This window comes from Pyrus communis, chromosome 10, assembly GCF_041283825.1.
Source record: "Pyrus communis isolate YQ-2024b chromosome 10, ASM4128382v1, whole genome shotgun sequence".
NCBI lineage: Eukaryota > Viridiplantae > Streptophyta > Magnoliopsida > Rosales > Rosaceae > Pyrus > Pyrus communis.
In genome coordinates this window covers 1,999,666-2,015,924 of record NC_142574.1, presented here as the reverse complement: position 1 = coordinate 2,015,924, position 16,259 = coordinate 1,999,666, and the positions used below count along the sequence as shown (strand labels likewise).

The 16,259-nt window shown below is 33.1% G+C and overlaps 2 protein-coding genes across 2 annotated transcripts; both read right to left on the bottom strand.

Annotated features, from left to right (window-relative positions):
- Positions 1-6,929: 6,929 nt before the first annotated feature.
- Positions 6,930-7,427, bottom strand: LOC137727586 (uncharacterized). Its single transcript, XM_068466424.1, has one exon. The coding sequence runs from the start codon at positions 7,425-7,427 to the stop codon at positions 6,930-6,932; it is 498 nt and encodes a 165-aa protein (XP_068322525.1).
- A 3,923-nt stretch (positions 7,428-11,350) lies between these two features.
- LOC137727585 (uncharacterized) lies at positions 11,351-11,848 on the bottom strand. Its single transcript, XM_068466423.1, has one exon. The coding sequence runs from the start codon at positions 11,846-11,848 to the stop codon at positions 11,351-11,353; it is 498 nt and encodes a 165-aa protein (XP_068322524.1).
- Between the last annotated feature and the right edge of the window lie 4,411 nt (positions 11,849-16,259).

The following is a 16,259-nucleotide window of genomic DNA, read 5'->3' as shown; positions in this document are numbered from 1 at the left end:
ATTAAAAGTTTTGTAACAGGTAAATGATCGCTTGGTTTCATAAGACCTACATTTAGATGATTTGGTTGTTAAAGACTAATGTAACTTTATGTTGATATTTCTTGAGGGTGAAACACTTTTGAGAAACGTTTTGGGCCTCATTACAATTTTTTCACTTATTTTTTAGGTTTCGGTTTAAATATTTTACTATAAATACATTTGTGACTTAATAACTGGTAAAACCACTTCCATATGTATTATAATGATTTTCTTAGTGTCACGAAAAAATATTTTACGAAACTGCAAGATTTGCATTTTTTTTTTCCACAAAAAACGTGAATTAACTCATAGGTCTCTTTCGGTTTTGTAAATTTGTATAAAAATCTTCATTAAGTCCATTTGTTTTCACATTCGCCTTACTGTGAGGTACATAAAATTAATGTATAACTTTCCATCGATATTCCTGAGTATATACCCTTGTTAAGGCAAAGATTTGGGCCTCACTACAGTATTTTTCATTTATGCTTTAGGTGTCGGCTTTCACAAAGCACATGGCTCTAGGTGTGGATTCTTTGTTAACAATTAAAAGTTTTGTAACAAGTAATTGACTTGGTTTTATAAGACCTACATCTAGATGACTTTGTTTTTTAAACAAATATAAGACTTTATGTTGATATTTTTGACGGTGAAACACCGATTGACAAACGTCTTGGGCCGCATTACAATTTTTTTCATTTATTTTTTAGGTTTCAGCTTAAATATACTACTATAAGTACATATGTGGCTCAGTAATTGGTAAAACCATTTCCAACCATCTTGCAAATAGTTTCTTAATGTCATGGAAAATATTTTACAAAAATGAAACATCTATATTTTTCACAAAAAAATGAGGGTTAACACTCAAGGTTTTTTTATTGATTTTGCAAATTCATATGAAAATCATCATTAAGTCCATTTGTTTTCACATTCAGCTTATCGTGAGGCACTTCAAATTAATGTATAGCTTTCCGTCAATATTCTTGAGTATAGACCCTTGCTAAGGCAAATATTTGGGGATCCCTACAATAAATTTTTTTGATTTAATTTTAGGTTTGGGTTTAAATATACCATTCAAACTAAATTTGTGGCTCTTTCCAAATGCTTTATAAATATTCTCTTAATGTTAACGAAAAATATTTTGGGAAGATAAAATATTTGCATTTCTCACAAAAACATGGGTGCTCACTGTTTTAATCAGTTTTGAAATTTTATACAAAAATCATCATTAAATCAATTAGTTTTCACCTTTGCCTTACCACCATATTTCTAAAATTAATATAAGACTTTCAGCTTTTGTTCATTAGTGAGAATCTTATCAAGAAAGAGTAGCCATAAGAAACTCTTAACTTTGGAGGAATATGAAGTTTCTAGATGAGATTCCATCACCAATTAGGAAAACCACTAGAATTAATGGCCAACATGTAATATCCTACATCGCCCAGGGGAGTGATCCTTATATGTATATTCCCGTCCCTACCTAGCGCGAGGCCTTTTGGGAGCTCACTGGCTTCGGGTTCCATGGGAACTCCGAAATTAAGGGAGTAGTGCGCGAGAGCACTTCTATGATGGGTGACCCACTGGGAAGTTCTCGTATGAGTCCATTTAACCAAGTAATTTTATTTTTAGATTGAGTGGAGCACTAGACGAAATGCTTATTTAACCTACCAAGTTGGTCACAAATGATAACCAGTAATTTCATTGTCTGCATGGCGTAAACTGCATACCAACCAATCCTACAACACTAGTAGAAAAAACCGCTTGCACGACGAACAATATTTCATCGCACAAGACGTACTTGAGCGATGGAAAAAACTTTTCGTCGCGCAAAATAGACATAATAGAAAAAAAAATTTACGCGACAAAAATATTCGTCGCATAAGAATACTTAGCGCGACGAATACTTGTTGTCATCACGTAAAGTCAGGAAGAAAACGCGGGGTAATTTTTTTTGGTGCGAAAAACTTGCACGACGAAAAGGGGACATTTGCACAACCAAGGATTCGTCGCACAAGTTCCTGTCAGTTTTGGTCATTCACTACAGGTGAATCATATGAATCAATACCACATTTAATATAGATGTTAGCACGACAAATCCTTCGTCGCGCAAAGGCCCTAACCTTCATATAAATATGCATGTCTGCTGTCCTTATTCTTCACAATTTTGTTCGTGCTGTGATGGAGGATAAAAACAAGGATGAGAAGGTGCACAATGCCAACCCACATGATTTGAGGGAACATTTTGAGTTCGCGCAAACAATTGTTGTAGCCATGGGGAATAATTGTCCCACTGCTGAGTGGCGTTCTTGGAAAGATGTGCCCATAAATGTGAAGAAAGTTGTGATGGATGAACTTTTAGTAAGTATATTGTTGATGGATCAATAATTAAGTTTGTGAAATTGTTAGTTATATGTTGGAATTAATTATTTGCATATATGTGTAACAGTGTAAGTATACTCTTGATGATGATACAAATGAACAGTTGATGAAGTTGATGGATGATGCGTTCGAGGAAGGTTACAATCGATGGCATTATAAAGTCTTACGGAATGGACCAGAACCATCGAAATAGTAGTTTTAAATTTATGCTTTGTGTGGCAATATTTAAATTTAAGGTTTTTTTTTTTTTTTACAAGTTATGTATTTGGACTTAATTAGGTCTTAATTCCTGTTTGGTTTTTTTTTTATTTTTTATTGAGGCCTAATGTAAGCACCCTATCCTCGGTTTGTATATGTTTTCAATCTTCAACGAATATCGTACTTATGCTCAAAATAATTGTATGGGTTAAGGCATTAATTATTTATAGAATAAATATTTAAGGTATTAATTATATATAGAATAATATTTTAGGTATTAATTATTTATAAAATAAATATTTAAAGTATTAATTATTTTTAGAATAAATATTTAAGGTATTAAATATATTTTGAACATTTGTCGCTAAATATATTGTGCGACGCTACGTTCGTCGCTTAACATAACTTTGCGTGACGAACAACAACTGTTTGTCGCACAAAGCACGGTCAAATTGTGTTCAAACCTTCTCATTTATTGCGCATATAAGACGCGTTTTGTGCGACTAACATGGCTATTTGCGCAACAAATGGTTTTGTCGTGCAAAGGTATCCTAGTGCTATATAAACACAGTTTCAAAACCCTAGTTTTCAAATTTTTTGCGCAAAGGTATCCTAGTGCTATATAAGCTCAGTTTCAAAACCCTAGTTTTCAAATTTTTTTTTTTTCTGTTTCAAAAAGAATGGCCGATTCTGCAGAAGGTTCTGGTAAAAAGAAACTTGTAGTGCGATTAGAGAGGTATTGATGGAAGCAAGTGCCGTACTTTGAAGGTAAAAATATGGTTGAGGCGTACACCGAACTTAGGTGTGACATTGAGAATTTGGAGCGGAGGGATTGTTCTGTCGAGTTTGAATCTTGGAAAAAGGTCTATGAGGAGTTGAAGAAGTCCATGTTGATGGAGTTATCGGTAAGTTTGTAGTAAATAATGAACAATTATTTTTGTTAAAACGTAATATTTTTTTTAAATTACTAATTTATTGTTATTGGCATTAAGGTAGGTTCATTGGGATGTTGATGAAAGCAATAAGAAGCAGCAAATTTATGTGGATGGGCTTTTCAAGCAAATTTTCCTGCAGTGGAACTTTGATGTGTTGTGGGCGAGGGAGGATTGAAGTTGAGGAGGGTTGGTTTTTTTTTTTTTTTTTTTTAAATAAGATTTTGTGGACTTTATATTTTATTTAATTAATAAATATATGTTATGTGGATGAGTATTAATATTTACATTAATTATAATTTCTATTTGGGATAGTAAATTAGTTTTGTTAATTAATTTAACGTTTAATTAGGTTTGAGTTTTTGATTTATAATAAAATCAAAATTTACAATACATACAAAATAAAACATAAAAACATAAAAATAAAAAATAAAAAAATGCATTGTGTGACGATACATGTTTTCGTTGCACAATTTGTTGAAAAGAATAAATTATAAAGTAAAGGAAATGAAATAAAAAATGGTAAACTTGCGCGACGAATGATTTTTTTTTGTCGCGGAAATGTTGCGCGATGAAAACTATGTTAGTCGCGCAAATAACATTTGTGTGATGAAGACATTGTTCGTCGCGCAAAATCATTCGTCCAAAAATGAACTTTTTAACCTAGATTCAGCCATGTGCAGAGGCAAACTGCAAAAAAAAATGCAAATTGTGCCTCTATACTCATCCCTTCGATTTTGCTGAATCCAGCATCCATCATTTCCATTTTCTCTCAATTTCATCATCTACTCCCTCCATCTTCTTCTCTAGGTTGATCAAGCTATCTTGGTGTGTCTAGTAAGCATTTTTTTTGTTTAGGGTAAATGTATTAATATAAATTCATACTAACGCCATTAATTTTGTTGTCTATGGGGATATTGTGTGTGATTAGCGCTTGGTGGAGAACGATTAAGAAGGTATTTTCTTCGTTTTATTTTTTTTAAATATCAAATTAATAAAATTATGTTGAACTTAGTTTGTTATGTTTATATTGTGTTGGGAAATTATAATTGTATTATGTTGTTAAATTTGTATATGACGTACAAATAGGTGTTGTGATGTACAAAGTTAATTGAAATTAACTTTGTACTTTTTATTTATTTTTAGTAAAACTTAGTTTCCCGTTCGAGGATTAGTTGGATTTCGCGCATGGATGCGAAAGCATGACTACGGTCCAATTAATTCTTGAATTGTCCCATTATTTGGATAGTTTGGGAATGCATAGTTATGGCGCGTAGTTTATGGTTCAAGGATTAGGTTTCGGTTGTGGAAATTTCAGTGTCATCTCTGTACGTTCTTCGAATGGCACTTTGGTATTTTATATCTACATTGTACACCTGAAGAACTGTACCGAGATGTTGCCCAAATTCATCCACATCGAAATCTAATTTGATATAGCCGTATATTACGTGACATGACTATACATTCTCGAATGGGATAGGGCCTTTACCGAAGGCATAAGGTGACACTATCATTTGTATGAAGTTGCAGTGATTGTTGTATTGTTATTGTGGTTCCAGGAATTATGGACAGGACGTGGATACAAAACCCGAATAGATGCACGGACGAATACTTGGATGGAACAGAGGATTTTATTGACTTTGCATGTACACACAACTCAAGTGCAACTAGAATCCGGTGTCCTTATAACAGGTGTAACAACACGTTAAATGAGACAATTAAAAATGTTCGATTTCATTTAGTAAGGAATGGAATAATTGAGACAAATAATACTTGGAACCATTATGGGGAACAATTAGACAATGTTTCACCTTCAAACGCCACAAGAATGGACGATGTTGAACTTATTGTGGATCCTAATGAACAAGTCGTGGATATTTTAAATGATGTTTTTCCATTTGCATCGACAAACACCAATCAGGAAGGGGAAGATGACGTGCCTACACCAATGGACATTGCATAGTTCAAACAATATGAAAAACTATTACAAAATGCCAACCAAGTGGTATACCTGGGGTGCAAGAGCTTTTTCGTTCTCATGACCATTGTGGAACTAATGCACGGAAAAAAAAAAGTACCGTATGCTGAACCAATGTTTCGATTACTTTTTGGGGGTTTTCAAAAGAATGCTTCCGAAGGACAATTGTTTGCTGAAAGACCATAGACATGCACAAAAGGTGTTGAATGGTCTTGGATTGGGTTATGAAAAAATTCACGCTTGCAAAAACAATTGTATTTTATTTTACAAAGAGAATAAAGCATTAGATAAATGCCCTGTATGCAATGAGTCAAGCTTCAAAATGACATTTTAGAATAAAACGACTAAGATCCCACAAAAAGTCATGCATTATCTGCCCCTGAAACCTAGGTTGCAGCGATTGTATTTGTTGATGCATACTACCACAAACATTAGATGGCACAAGGAAAAACGGGTAGACGACGATGTGATGAGGCATCCTGCAGATGAGGAGGCATGGAAAGAGTTCGATCGAATGTTCCCCGAGTTTGCTGCTGATCCCCGGAATGTTAGATTGCGACTTGCCACTGACAGATTCAGTCTATTTAAGGTTCTAAACCAACACCACAACACTTGGTCGATTTTCGTATTCCAATATAGTTTGCCGCCTTGGAAATGCATGAAAAAATAATACATAATGATGACTCTTTTGATAACTGAGGATCCTCACAGGTCAATCGATGTTTGCTTAAGGTCGTTGGTTGATGAACTAAAAGATTTATGGACAAACGGTGTGCGCATGTAAGATAAGTCCATTGAGAAGATGTTCACTTTGCGGGTAGTAGTTATGTGGACTCTGAACCATTTTCCTACATATGCAATGATTTCTAGTGGAGCACTAAGGGTTATATGGCATGCCCTATATGCAAGGATGATGTAACATTTGGTTGGCACGCCAGAAAAGTTTGTTACCTTGATCATCGGAGATGGTTGCCATGGGACCACGAGTGGCGGAAAAAGGATAAAGAGCTCGACATCTGAATGTCGTAAACTGCATACCATCCAATCTTCTAAAGAGTTTCTTTGACTTGAGTTTTGAACATGCAGAGTAGTTAGACATCTGAATCATCAATCTTTATTATTATTGCAACAAACACACAGATTACATTAAAAGCTAGTGAATCATACACTTGCAAACGACTTATCCAAACACAAAGATAAGACATGAGTTTATTATTATTGCTATAAACACATGGATTAAAGAGAAATCCAAAAACCAAAAACAAGGAAAAAAGTAGTGATGAAAATCAATGCCACTTTCGCAGGGAACACAATTGCATTAGCGCATGCAACAAGCCTTTTAAACCCATAGGTGACCCAAATGGGACGAGTGAAGTCTCGTGAGGGTTTCCAGAGACGTAACCCACAAACATCATGCATAGTGATCATCAACATTTAACTTGGGAGACGGAGTAGATATCCACCCCTCCAGCGTCAGGTGTTTTTTGGCTGAGGCGTAATTCGAATCTGTTCTCAATGAACGGCCTGGTTAAGAGGTCGCTTTGCAAGTGGCGTAATCGGCAGCGCATGATTAGGTTGTTGTTGTCAGGTGGTCCGACAGGCTCGACTTTGAACAATGTGCAAGCCCAATTGTCTTTGGTTTCGTTTCGGTCAGTAGCCGCGACCAGGACCAATAGCCTGTTTTGGTCCACCCTTCTCAAGTAGTTGCCGTTGTAGGAGCATTTGATATGCACGTAATTCTTGTCAGCGTAGTCCTCATTGTTTGGCTTCTCGGTGGTGAACTTTATGAACCGGCTGTTTTCATTGTCTTCGGAAAACTGGACAATCTCATTGAGGTCGCTTTCTGCATCAAGTTGATATCGCAAGTATTTGTTGTTGATATCTGCTTTCAGCAGAAAGGGGCTAGGTAGTACAGGTGGAGCCATGATGTATAGTGTAGTTGGGATTGGGATGATCTCTCTTTTTTCTTCTCTCTTGATGATTTAATTTGCTTGCTGTGAATGTGTTGCTCAGTTCAAACCTGCTATCCTATTTATAAGAAATTAAGCACAAGCTAGCTCAAGTTATAGTCTTTAATTAATATTAATTTCCTCACTCAGTTTCCCGTCTCTTTCACTGATATGAATATGGCTGATCTCATTGGTGTGACGCGAGATTTGTTAAAATAGCTGATCGGATTGATTTTTTTGTATGACTCTTCTGCCAATTCTGAAACATTGATATGTGATTCCCATTATAAAATAATATATAAAATCCAAAACTCATATGAAATAAATAAAGACTTTTTATAGCACATAAATTTTCAATTTTGTTATCACATTTCAAAACTATCAAAGGTTAACTCAATGGTTGGAAGCACCAAAGATAAAAAATGGTTAAATAAAACTGCTTGCATACTATTTTACGAATAAGAAATTTTAAAGAATATAGAATAAGTATTTTTTTAATAAAAAAATTGGGCTGTGGTATTACACTAAAATATTAGTGGTAGACTTTGGATATGATCATAGAAAAAGACTTTCTATAGTAAATAAAATAAGACTTTCTAACTTGTACAAGATTATAGTTACAAGATCGAATACATTGATGGGTGCGCATTTTCCACGAACATCTTTTCTTAATTTGAGCAACTGTCAACTTTCATAGCGTACAATGGCTACAGGTAAAATGTTATGATAGATAGTAAAAGCATATCGCAAAGTTAGTGCGATCATTTTCATCAAGCAAATATATATTTGTCGGCGTAGAGTTGTTATGAAATTTTTTTTTTTTTTGTAGCATGTGAGTTTCTATTATGATGGTGCATATGACAAAAACTTCTATCTTGTTTAAAACAATGCATAAATTTTCAATATTGTTATCACATATCAGAACTATCAAAGGTTATAACTCAATGATTGTAAGCACCAAAGAGAAAAATGGATAAGTGAATGTTACTAGAATTAAATAAAACTGCTTGCATACTATTTTACGAATAAGAAAGTTTATAGAATATAGAATAAGTATTTTTTTAATTAAAAAATTGGGATGTTATACTACGCACTAAAGTATTAGTGGTAGACTTTGGATATGATCATAGAAAAAGACTTATACCATGTGGAAATATTTTTGTAGTCGCCGGGCAATTAAAAGTTTTGTAACACGTAAATGATCACTTGGTTTCATAAGACCTTCATTTAGATGACTTGGTTGTTAATGACTAATGTAAGACTTTCTGTTGATATCTCTTGAGGGTGAAACAGCTTTTGAGAAACGTTTTGAGCCTCATTACAACTTTTTCATTAATTTGTTAGGTTTCGGCTTAAATATTCTACTATAAATACATTTGTGGCTTAATAACTGGTAAAACCACTTCCATATGTATTATAATGATTTTCTTAATGTTGAGAAAAAATATTTTACGAAACTGAAAGATTTGCATTTTTTTTTTTTTTTTCACAAAAAACGTGAGTTAACTCACGGTTCTTTGTCTGTTTTGTAAATTTGTATAAAAACCTTCAGTAAGTCCATTTATTTTCACATTTGCCTTACAATGAGGTACATAATATTAATGTATAACTTTCCATCAATATTCCTGAGTATAGACCCTTGTTAAGGCAAAGATTTGGGCCTCACCACAATATTTTTCATTTATGTTTTAGGTTTCGGCTTTCACAAAGCACACGACTGTAGGCGTGGAGTCTTTGTTAACAATTGTAAGGGTTGTGATTTTCACACACCCTAAACTACTTTTCCCACATCCCTTCATATTTTTTAATAATTAATTGGTATCCTACTATTTAATCTTCCATATATACCCCTCCCTATTTAATATTACCATCAAAAGGTAGGAAGGGTATATATAGAAGATTAAATAGTAGAATACCAATTAAGTATTAAAAAATAGAAAGGGGTGTGGGAAAAGTAGTTAAGGGTGTGTGAAAATCACAACCCTAAAAGTTTTGTAACAAGTAATTGACTTGGTTTTATAAGACCGACGTCTAGATTACTTGGTTTTTAAAACAAATATAAGACTTTCTGTTGATATTTTTTAAGGGTGAAACACCGTTTGAGAAACGTCTTGGACCTCATAAAAAAAATCACTTATTTTTTAGGTTTCGGCTTAAATATACTACTATAGGTATATTTGTGGCTCAATAAATGATAAAATCATTTCCAAACATCTTGTAAACAGTTTCTTAATGTCATGGAAAATATTTTATGAAAATGAAACATTTGTATTTTCCAAAAAAAATAAGGGTTAACACTCATAGTTTTTTTATTAATTTTGCAAATTCCTATGACAATCATCATTAAGTCCATTTGTTTTCACATTCGCTGTATCGTGAGGTACTTAAAATTAATTTATAGCTTTCCATCGATATTCTTGAGTATATAGACCCTCGCTAAGGCAAATATTTGGGCTCCCTACAATTAATTTTTTTTCATTTAATTTTATGTTTCGGTTTGAATGTACTGTTCAAACTAAACTTGTGACTCTTTTCAAATGCTTTATAAATATTCTCTTCATGCTAACGAAAATTTTTTTGGGAAGATAAAATATTTGCATTTCTCACAAAAACGTGGGTGCTCACTGTTTTTAGTCGGTTTTGAAATTTTGTACAAAAATCATCATTAAATCAATTAGTTTTCACCTTTGCCTTCCCACTATATTTCTAAAATTAATGTAAGACTTTCAACTTTTGTTCATTAGTGAGAATCTTATCACGAGAGAGCAACCATAAGAAACTCATAACTTTGGACGAATATGAAGTTTCCAATTGAGATTCCATCGCCAATTAGGAAAACCTCTAGAATTAATGACCAACATATAAGCATATTTAACAGAAAAATTACCATCAATTATTCCTGTCCATATACACTTAGCAGCCAAATCGTCAAAAGCAATCGGAATGCTAAGCATTTGTTCAACCACCACCTTTAGTAAAACAAGTAATAGTGGATCCAAACCATTGTTGTAACAATAATTAGCTACAGTAGTCTTAAGCATAACGTCGGAGAGCGGACAAGTAGCATGATGAAGCAAAATACCACATTTAGTTCATTTGTCCGTCAAAAAATTTATCGTTTCCAAGTCGCCATAGTAGCTCCTCATGCAAAAGTCTTTTAGTCCCTTCAAGAATACCTTTTCAAGTACAAGAATAGCCTAAAGCAATTTTATCATTTAGTAACTCACCCATATCACCTTTAATAGTTTGCACTTAAAACTTTTGCCCAAAGACCAGTTTCTCCCTGCATCAATCTCCAAAAGTTCTTAACAAGAAGAGCCAAATACAAAACTCTAATGTTTTTCAAGCCAACCGCACCAAGAGACTTCAGAAGACAAACTTGGGTCCATTTAACCAAGTAATTTCATTTTTAGATTGAGTGGAGCAATAAACGAAATTCTTATTTAACCTGTCAAGTTGATCACTAATGCTAACCGGTAATTTCCTTGTCTGCATGCCGTAAACTGCATACCATCCAATCTTGCAAGGACTTTCTTTGACTTGAGTTTTGAACATGCAAAGTAGTTAGATATCTGAATTATCAATCTTTATTATTATTGCACCAAACACACGGATTACACTAAAAGCTAGTGAATCATACACTTGCAAACAACTTATCCAAACGCAAAGATAAGACATGAGTTTATTATTATTTCTATAAACACATGGATTACAGGAAATTCAAAAACCAAAAACAAGGAAAAAAGTAGTGATGAAAATCAATGCCACTTTCGCAGGGAGCACGATTGCATTAGCGCATGCAACAAGCCTTTTAAACCCATAGGTGACCCAAATGGGACGAGTGAAGTCTCGTGAGGGTTTCCAGAGACGTTACCCACAAACATCATGGATAGTGATCATCAACATTTAACTTGGGAGACGGAGTAGATATCCACCCCTCCAGCGTCAGGTGTTTTTTGGCTGAGGCGTAATTCAAATCTGTTTTCAATGAATGGCCTGGTTAAGAGGTCACTTTGCAAGTGGCGTAATCGGCAGCGCGTGATTAGGTTGTTGTTGTCAGGTGGCCCGACAGGCTCGATTTTGAACAATGTGCAAGCCCAATTGTCTTTGGTTTCATTTCGGTCAGTAGCCGCGGCCAGGACCAATAGCCTGTTTTGGTCCACCCTTCTCAAGTAGTTGCCGTTATAGGAGCATTTGATATGCACGTAATTCTTGTCAGCGTAGTCCTCATTGTTTGGCTTCTCGGTGGTGAACTTTATGAACCGGCTGTTTTCATTGTCCTCAGAAAACTGGACAATCTCATTGAGGTCGCTTTCTGCATCAAGTTGATAGCGCAAGTATTTGTTGTTGATATCTGCTTTCAGAAGAAAGGGGCTTGGTAGTACAGGTGGAGCCATGATGTATAGTGTCGTTGGGATTGGGATGATCTCTCTTTTTTCTTCTCTCTTGATGATTTAATTTGCTTGTTGTGAATGTGTTGCTCAGTTCAAACCTGCTATCCTATTTATAAGAAATTAAGCACAAGCTAGCTCAAGTTATGGCCTTTAATTAATATTAATTTCCTCACTCAGTTTCCCGTCTCTTTCATTGATATGAACATGGCTGATCTCATTGGTGTGACGAAAGATTTGTTAAAATAGCTGATCGGATTGATTTCTTTGTATGACTCTTCTGCCAATTCTGAAACATGTGATTCCCATTATAAAATAATATATAAAATTCAAAACTCATAGGCAATAAATAAAGAATTTTTATAGCACATAAAATAAGACTTTCTAATTTGTACAAGATTATAGTTACAAGATCGAATACATTGATGGGTGTGCATTTTCCACGAACATCTTTTCTTAATTTGAGCTACTGTCAATTTTCATAAAGTACAATGGCTATAGGTAAAATGTCACTGTGGTTATGATAAATAGTAAAAGCATTTTCATCAAATAAATATATATTTGTCGATGTAGAGTCGCTATGAAATTTTGTTTTGTAGCATGTGAGTTTCTATTATGATGGGGCATATGACAAAAACTTCTATTTTTTTTAAAACGATGCATAAATTTTCAATTTTGTTATCACATTTCAGAACCATCAAAGGTTATAACTCAATGGTTGTAAGCACCAAAGAGAAAAATGGTTAAATGAATGTTACTAGAATTAAATAAAACTGCTTGCATACTATTTTACGAATAAGAAATTCTATAGAATATAGAATAAGTATTTTTTTAATAAAAAATTTGGGATGTTATATTACACTAAAATATTAGTGGTAGACTTTGGATATGATCATAGAAAAAGACTTATACCATGTGGAAAGTTTTTGTAGTCGCCAGGTAATTAAATGTTTTGCAACACGCAAATGATCACTTGGTTTCATAAGACCTACATTTAGATGACTTAGTTGTTAAAGACTGATGTAAGAGTTTATGTTGATATTTCTTGAGGGTGAAACACCTTTTGAGAACCGTTTTGGGTCTCATTATAACTTTTTAACTTATTTTTCAGGTTTCGACTTAAATATTCTACTATAAATACATTTAGCTTAATAACTGGTAAAACCACTTCCATATGTATTATAATGATTTTCTTAAGGTCATGAAAAAATATTTTACGAAACTGAAAGATTTGCATTTGTTTTTCACAAAAAAAATGCAAGCTAACTCATAGTTCTTTGTCGGTTTTGTAAATTTTTATAAAAATCTTCCTTAAGTCCATTTGTTTTCACATTCACCTTACCGTGAGGTACATAAAATTAATGTATAACTTTCCATTGATATGCCCGGGTATAGACCCTTGTTAAGGCAAAGATTTGGGCCTCACTACAATATTTTTCATTTATGTTTTAGATTTTGGCTTTCACAAAGCACATGGTTGTAGGCGTGGTGTCTTTGTTAACAATTAAAAGTTTTGTAACAAGTAATTGACTTGGTTTTATTAGACCTACATATAGTTGACTTGGTTTTTAAAACAAATATAAGATTTTCTGTTGATGTTTTTTGAGGGTGAAACATTGTTTGAGAAACGTCTTGGACCTCATTACAATTTTTTTTCACTTATTTTTTAGGTTTCGGCTTAAATATACTAATATAAGTACATCAGTGGCTCAGTAATTAGTAAAACCATTTCCAAACGTTTTGTAAATAGTTTCTTAATGTCATGGAAACTATTTTATGAAAATGAAACATTTGTATTTTTCACAAAAAATGAGGGTGTTAAACTCACGGTTTTTCATTGATTTTGCAAATTCGTATGAAAATCATCATTAAATCCATTTGTTTTCACATTCGCCTTATCGTGAGGTACTTAAAATTAATGTATAGTTTTCCGTCGATATTCTTGAGTATAGACCCTCGCTAAGGCAAATATTTGGGGCTCTCTGCAATTAATTTTTTTCATTTAATTTTAGGTTTTAAATATACCATTCAAACTAAATTTGTGGCTCAATAATTGATAGAAACCTTTCCAAATGCTTTATGAATATTCTCTTAATGCTAACGAAGAATATTTTGGGAAGATTAAATATTTGCATTTCTCACAAAAACGTAGATGCTCACTGTTTTTAGTCAGTTTTGAAATTTTGTACAAAAATCATCATTAAATCAATTAGTTTTCACCATTGCCTCACCACTATATTTCTAAAATTAATGTAAGACCTTAGCTTCTGTTCATTAGTGAGAATCTTATCAAGAGAGAGCAGCTATAAGAAAGTCTTAACTTTGGAGGAATATGAAGTTTCCAAATGAGATTCCATCGCCAATTAGGAAAACCACTAGAATTAATAGCCAACATATAAGCAGATTTAACAGAAAAATTACCATCATTTATTCTAGTCCAAATACACTTAGCAGCCAAAGCATCAAAACCAATAGGAATGCTAAGAATTTGTTCAACCACCACCTTTAGTAAAACAAGTAATAGTGGATCCAAACCATTGTGGTAACAATAATTAGCTACAGTAGCCTTAACCATATCGTCAAAGAGTGGGCAAGCAGCATGATGAAGCAAAATACCATATTTTATTTCATTTGTCCGTCAAAAAATTTATCGTTTCCAATTCACCATAGCAGCCCCTCATGCAAAAGTTTTTAAGTCCCTTCAAGAATACCTTTTCAAGTACAAGAATAGCCAAAGCAATTTTATCATTAAGTAACTCACCCAAATCACCTTTAATAGTTTCCACTTAAAACGTCTTATATTTGTTTTAAAAACCAAGTCGTCTAGATGTAGGTCTTATAAAACCAAGTCAATTATTTGTTACAAAACTTTTAATTGTTAACAAATACTCCATGCCTATAGCCATATGCTGTCATGTTACAAATATTTTTAATCAAAACTTCACATCTACAGCCATGTGCTTTGTGAAAGCCGAAACCTAAGACATAAATGAAAAAAAAATTGTAGTGAGGCCCAAATCTTTGCCTTAACAAGGGTCTATACTCAAGAATATCGACAGAAAGTTACATTAATTTTAAGTACCTTGTGAAAACAAATAGATTTAATGAAGATATTTATAAGAATTTACAAAACCAACAAAAAATCGTGAGTTAACCCACGTTTTTTGTGGAAATGCAAATCTTTGATTTTCGTAAAATATTTTCTGTGACATTAAGAAAATCTTTAAAATACATTTGGAAGTGGTTTTACCAGTTGTTAAGCCACAAATGTATTTATAGTAGAATATTTAAGCTGAAACATAAAAAATAAGTGGAAAAAATTGTAATGAGGCCCAAAACATTTCTCAAATGGTGTTTCACCCTCAAGAAATATCAACTGAAAGTCTTACATTAATAATAACAACCAAGTCATCTAGATGTACATAGGTCTTATGAAACCAAGTCGGTTACATGTTGCAAAACTTTTAATTATCTGGCAATTAGTCTTTCCACATGGTATAAATTTTTTTGACATTTTACAAAGTCTTTTTCTATGATCATATCTAAAGTCTACAACAAATATTTTAGTGTAATATACCATCCCAAATTTTTTTATTAAAAAAATACTTATTCTATATTCTATAAAATTTCTTATTCGTAAAATACTATGCAAGCAGTTTTATTTAATTGTAATAACATTCACTTAACCATTTTTCTCTTTGGTGCTTACAACCATTGAGTTAACCTTTGATATTCTGAAATGTTATAACAAAATTGAAAATTTATGCTTTGTTTTAAACAAGAAATAAGTTTTTGTCATATGCCCCATCATTGGACCTACAACAATTTGCTTGATCAAAAATGACCGCACAGATTTTGCCATATGCTTTTACTATTTATCATAACTAGAGTGACATTTTACCTGTAGCCATTGTAATTTATGAAAGTTGACAATCGCACAAATTAATAGCACAGAAAAGATGATGAAGGAAAATGCGCACCCATCAATGTATATTCGATCTTGTGACTATAATCTTGAATAAGTTAGAAAGTCTTATTTTATATATATGCTATAAAATGTCTCTATTTATTTTATATGAGTTTTGGATTTTGTTTATTTATTTTATAATAGGAATTATATGTACAAGTTTCAGAATTGGCAGAAGAGTTGTACAAATAAATCAATCCGATCAGCTATTTTAACAAATCTTGCGTCACACCAATGAGATCAGCCATGTTCATATCAATGAAAGAGATGGGAAACTGATTGAAGAAATTTATATTAATTAAAGACCATAACTTGAGCTAGCATGTGCTTAATTTCTTATAAATAGAATTGCAGGTTTGAACGGAGCAACACATTCACAGAAAGCAAATTAAACCATCAAGAGAGAAGAAAAAAAGAGAGATCATCCCAATCCCAACTACACTATACAAC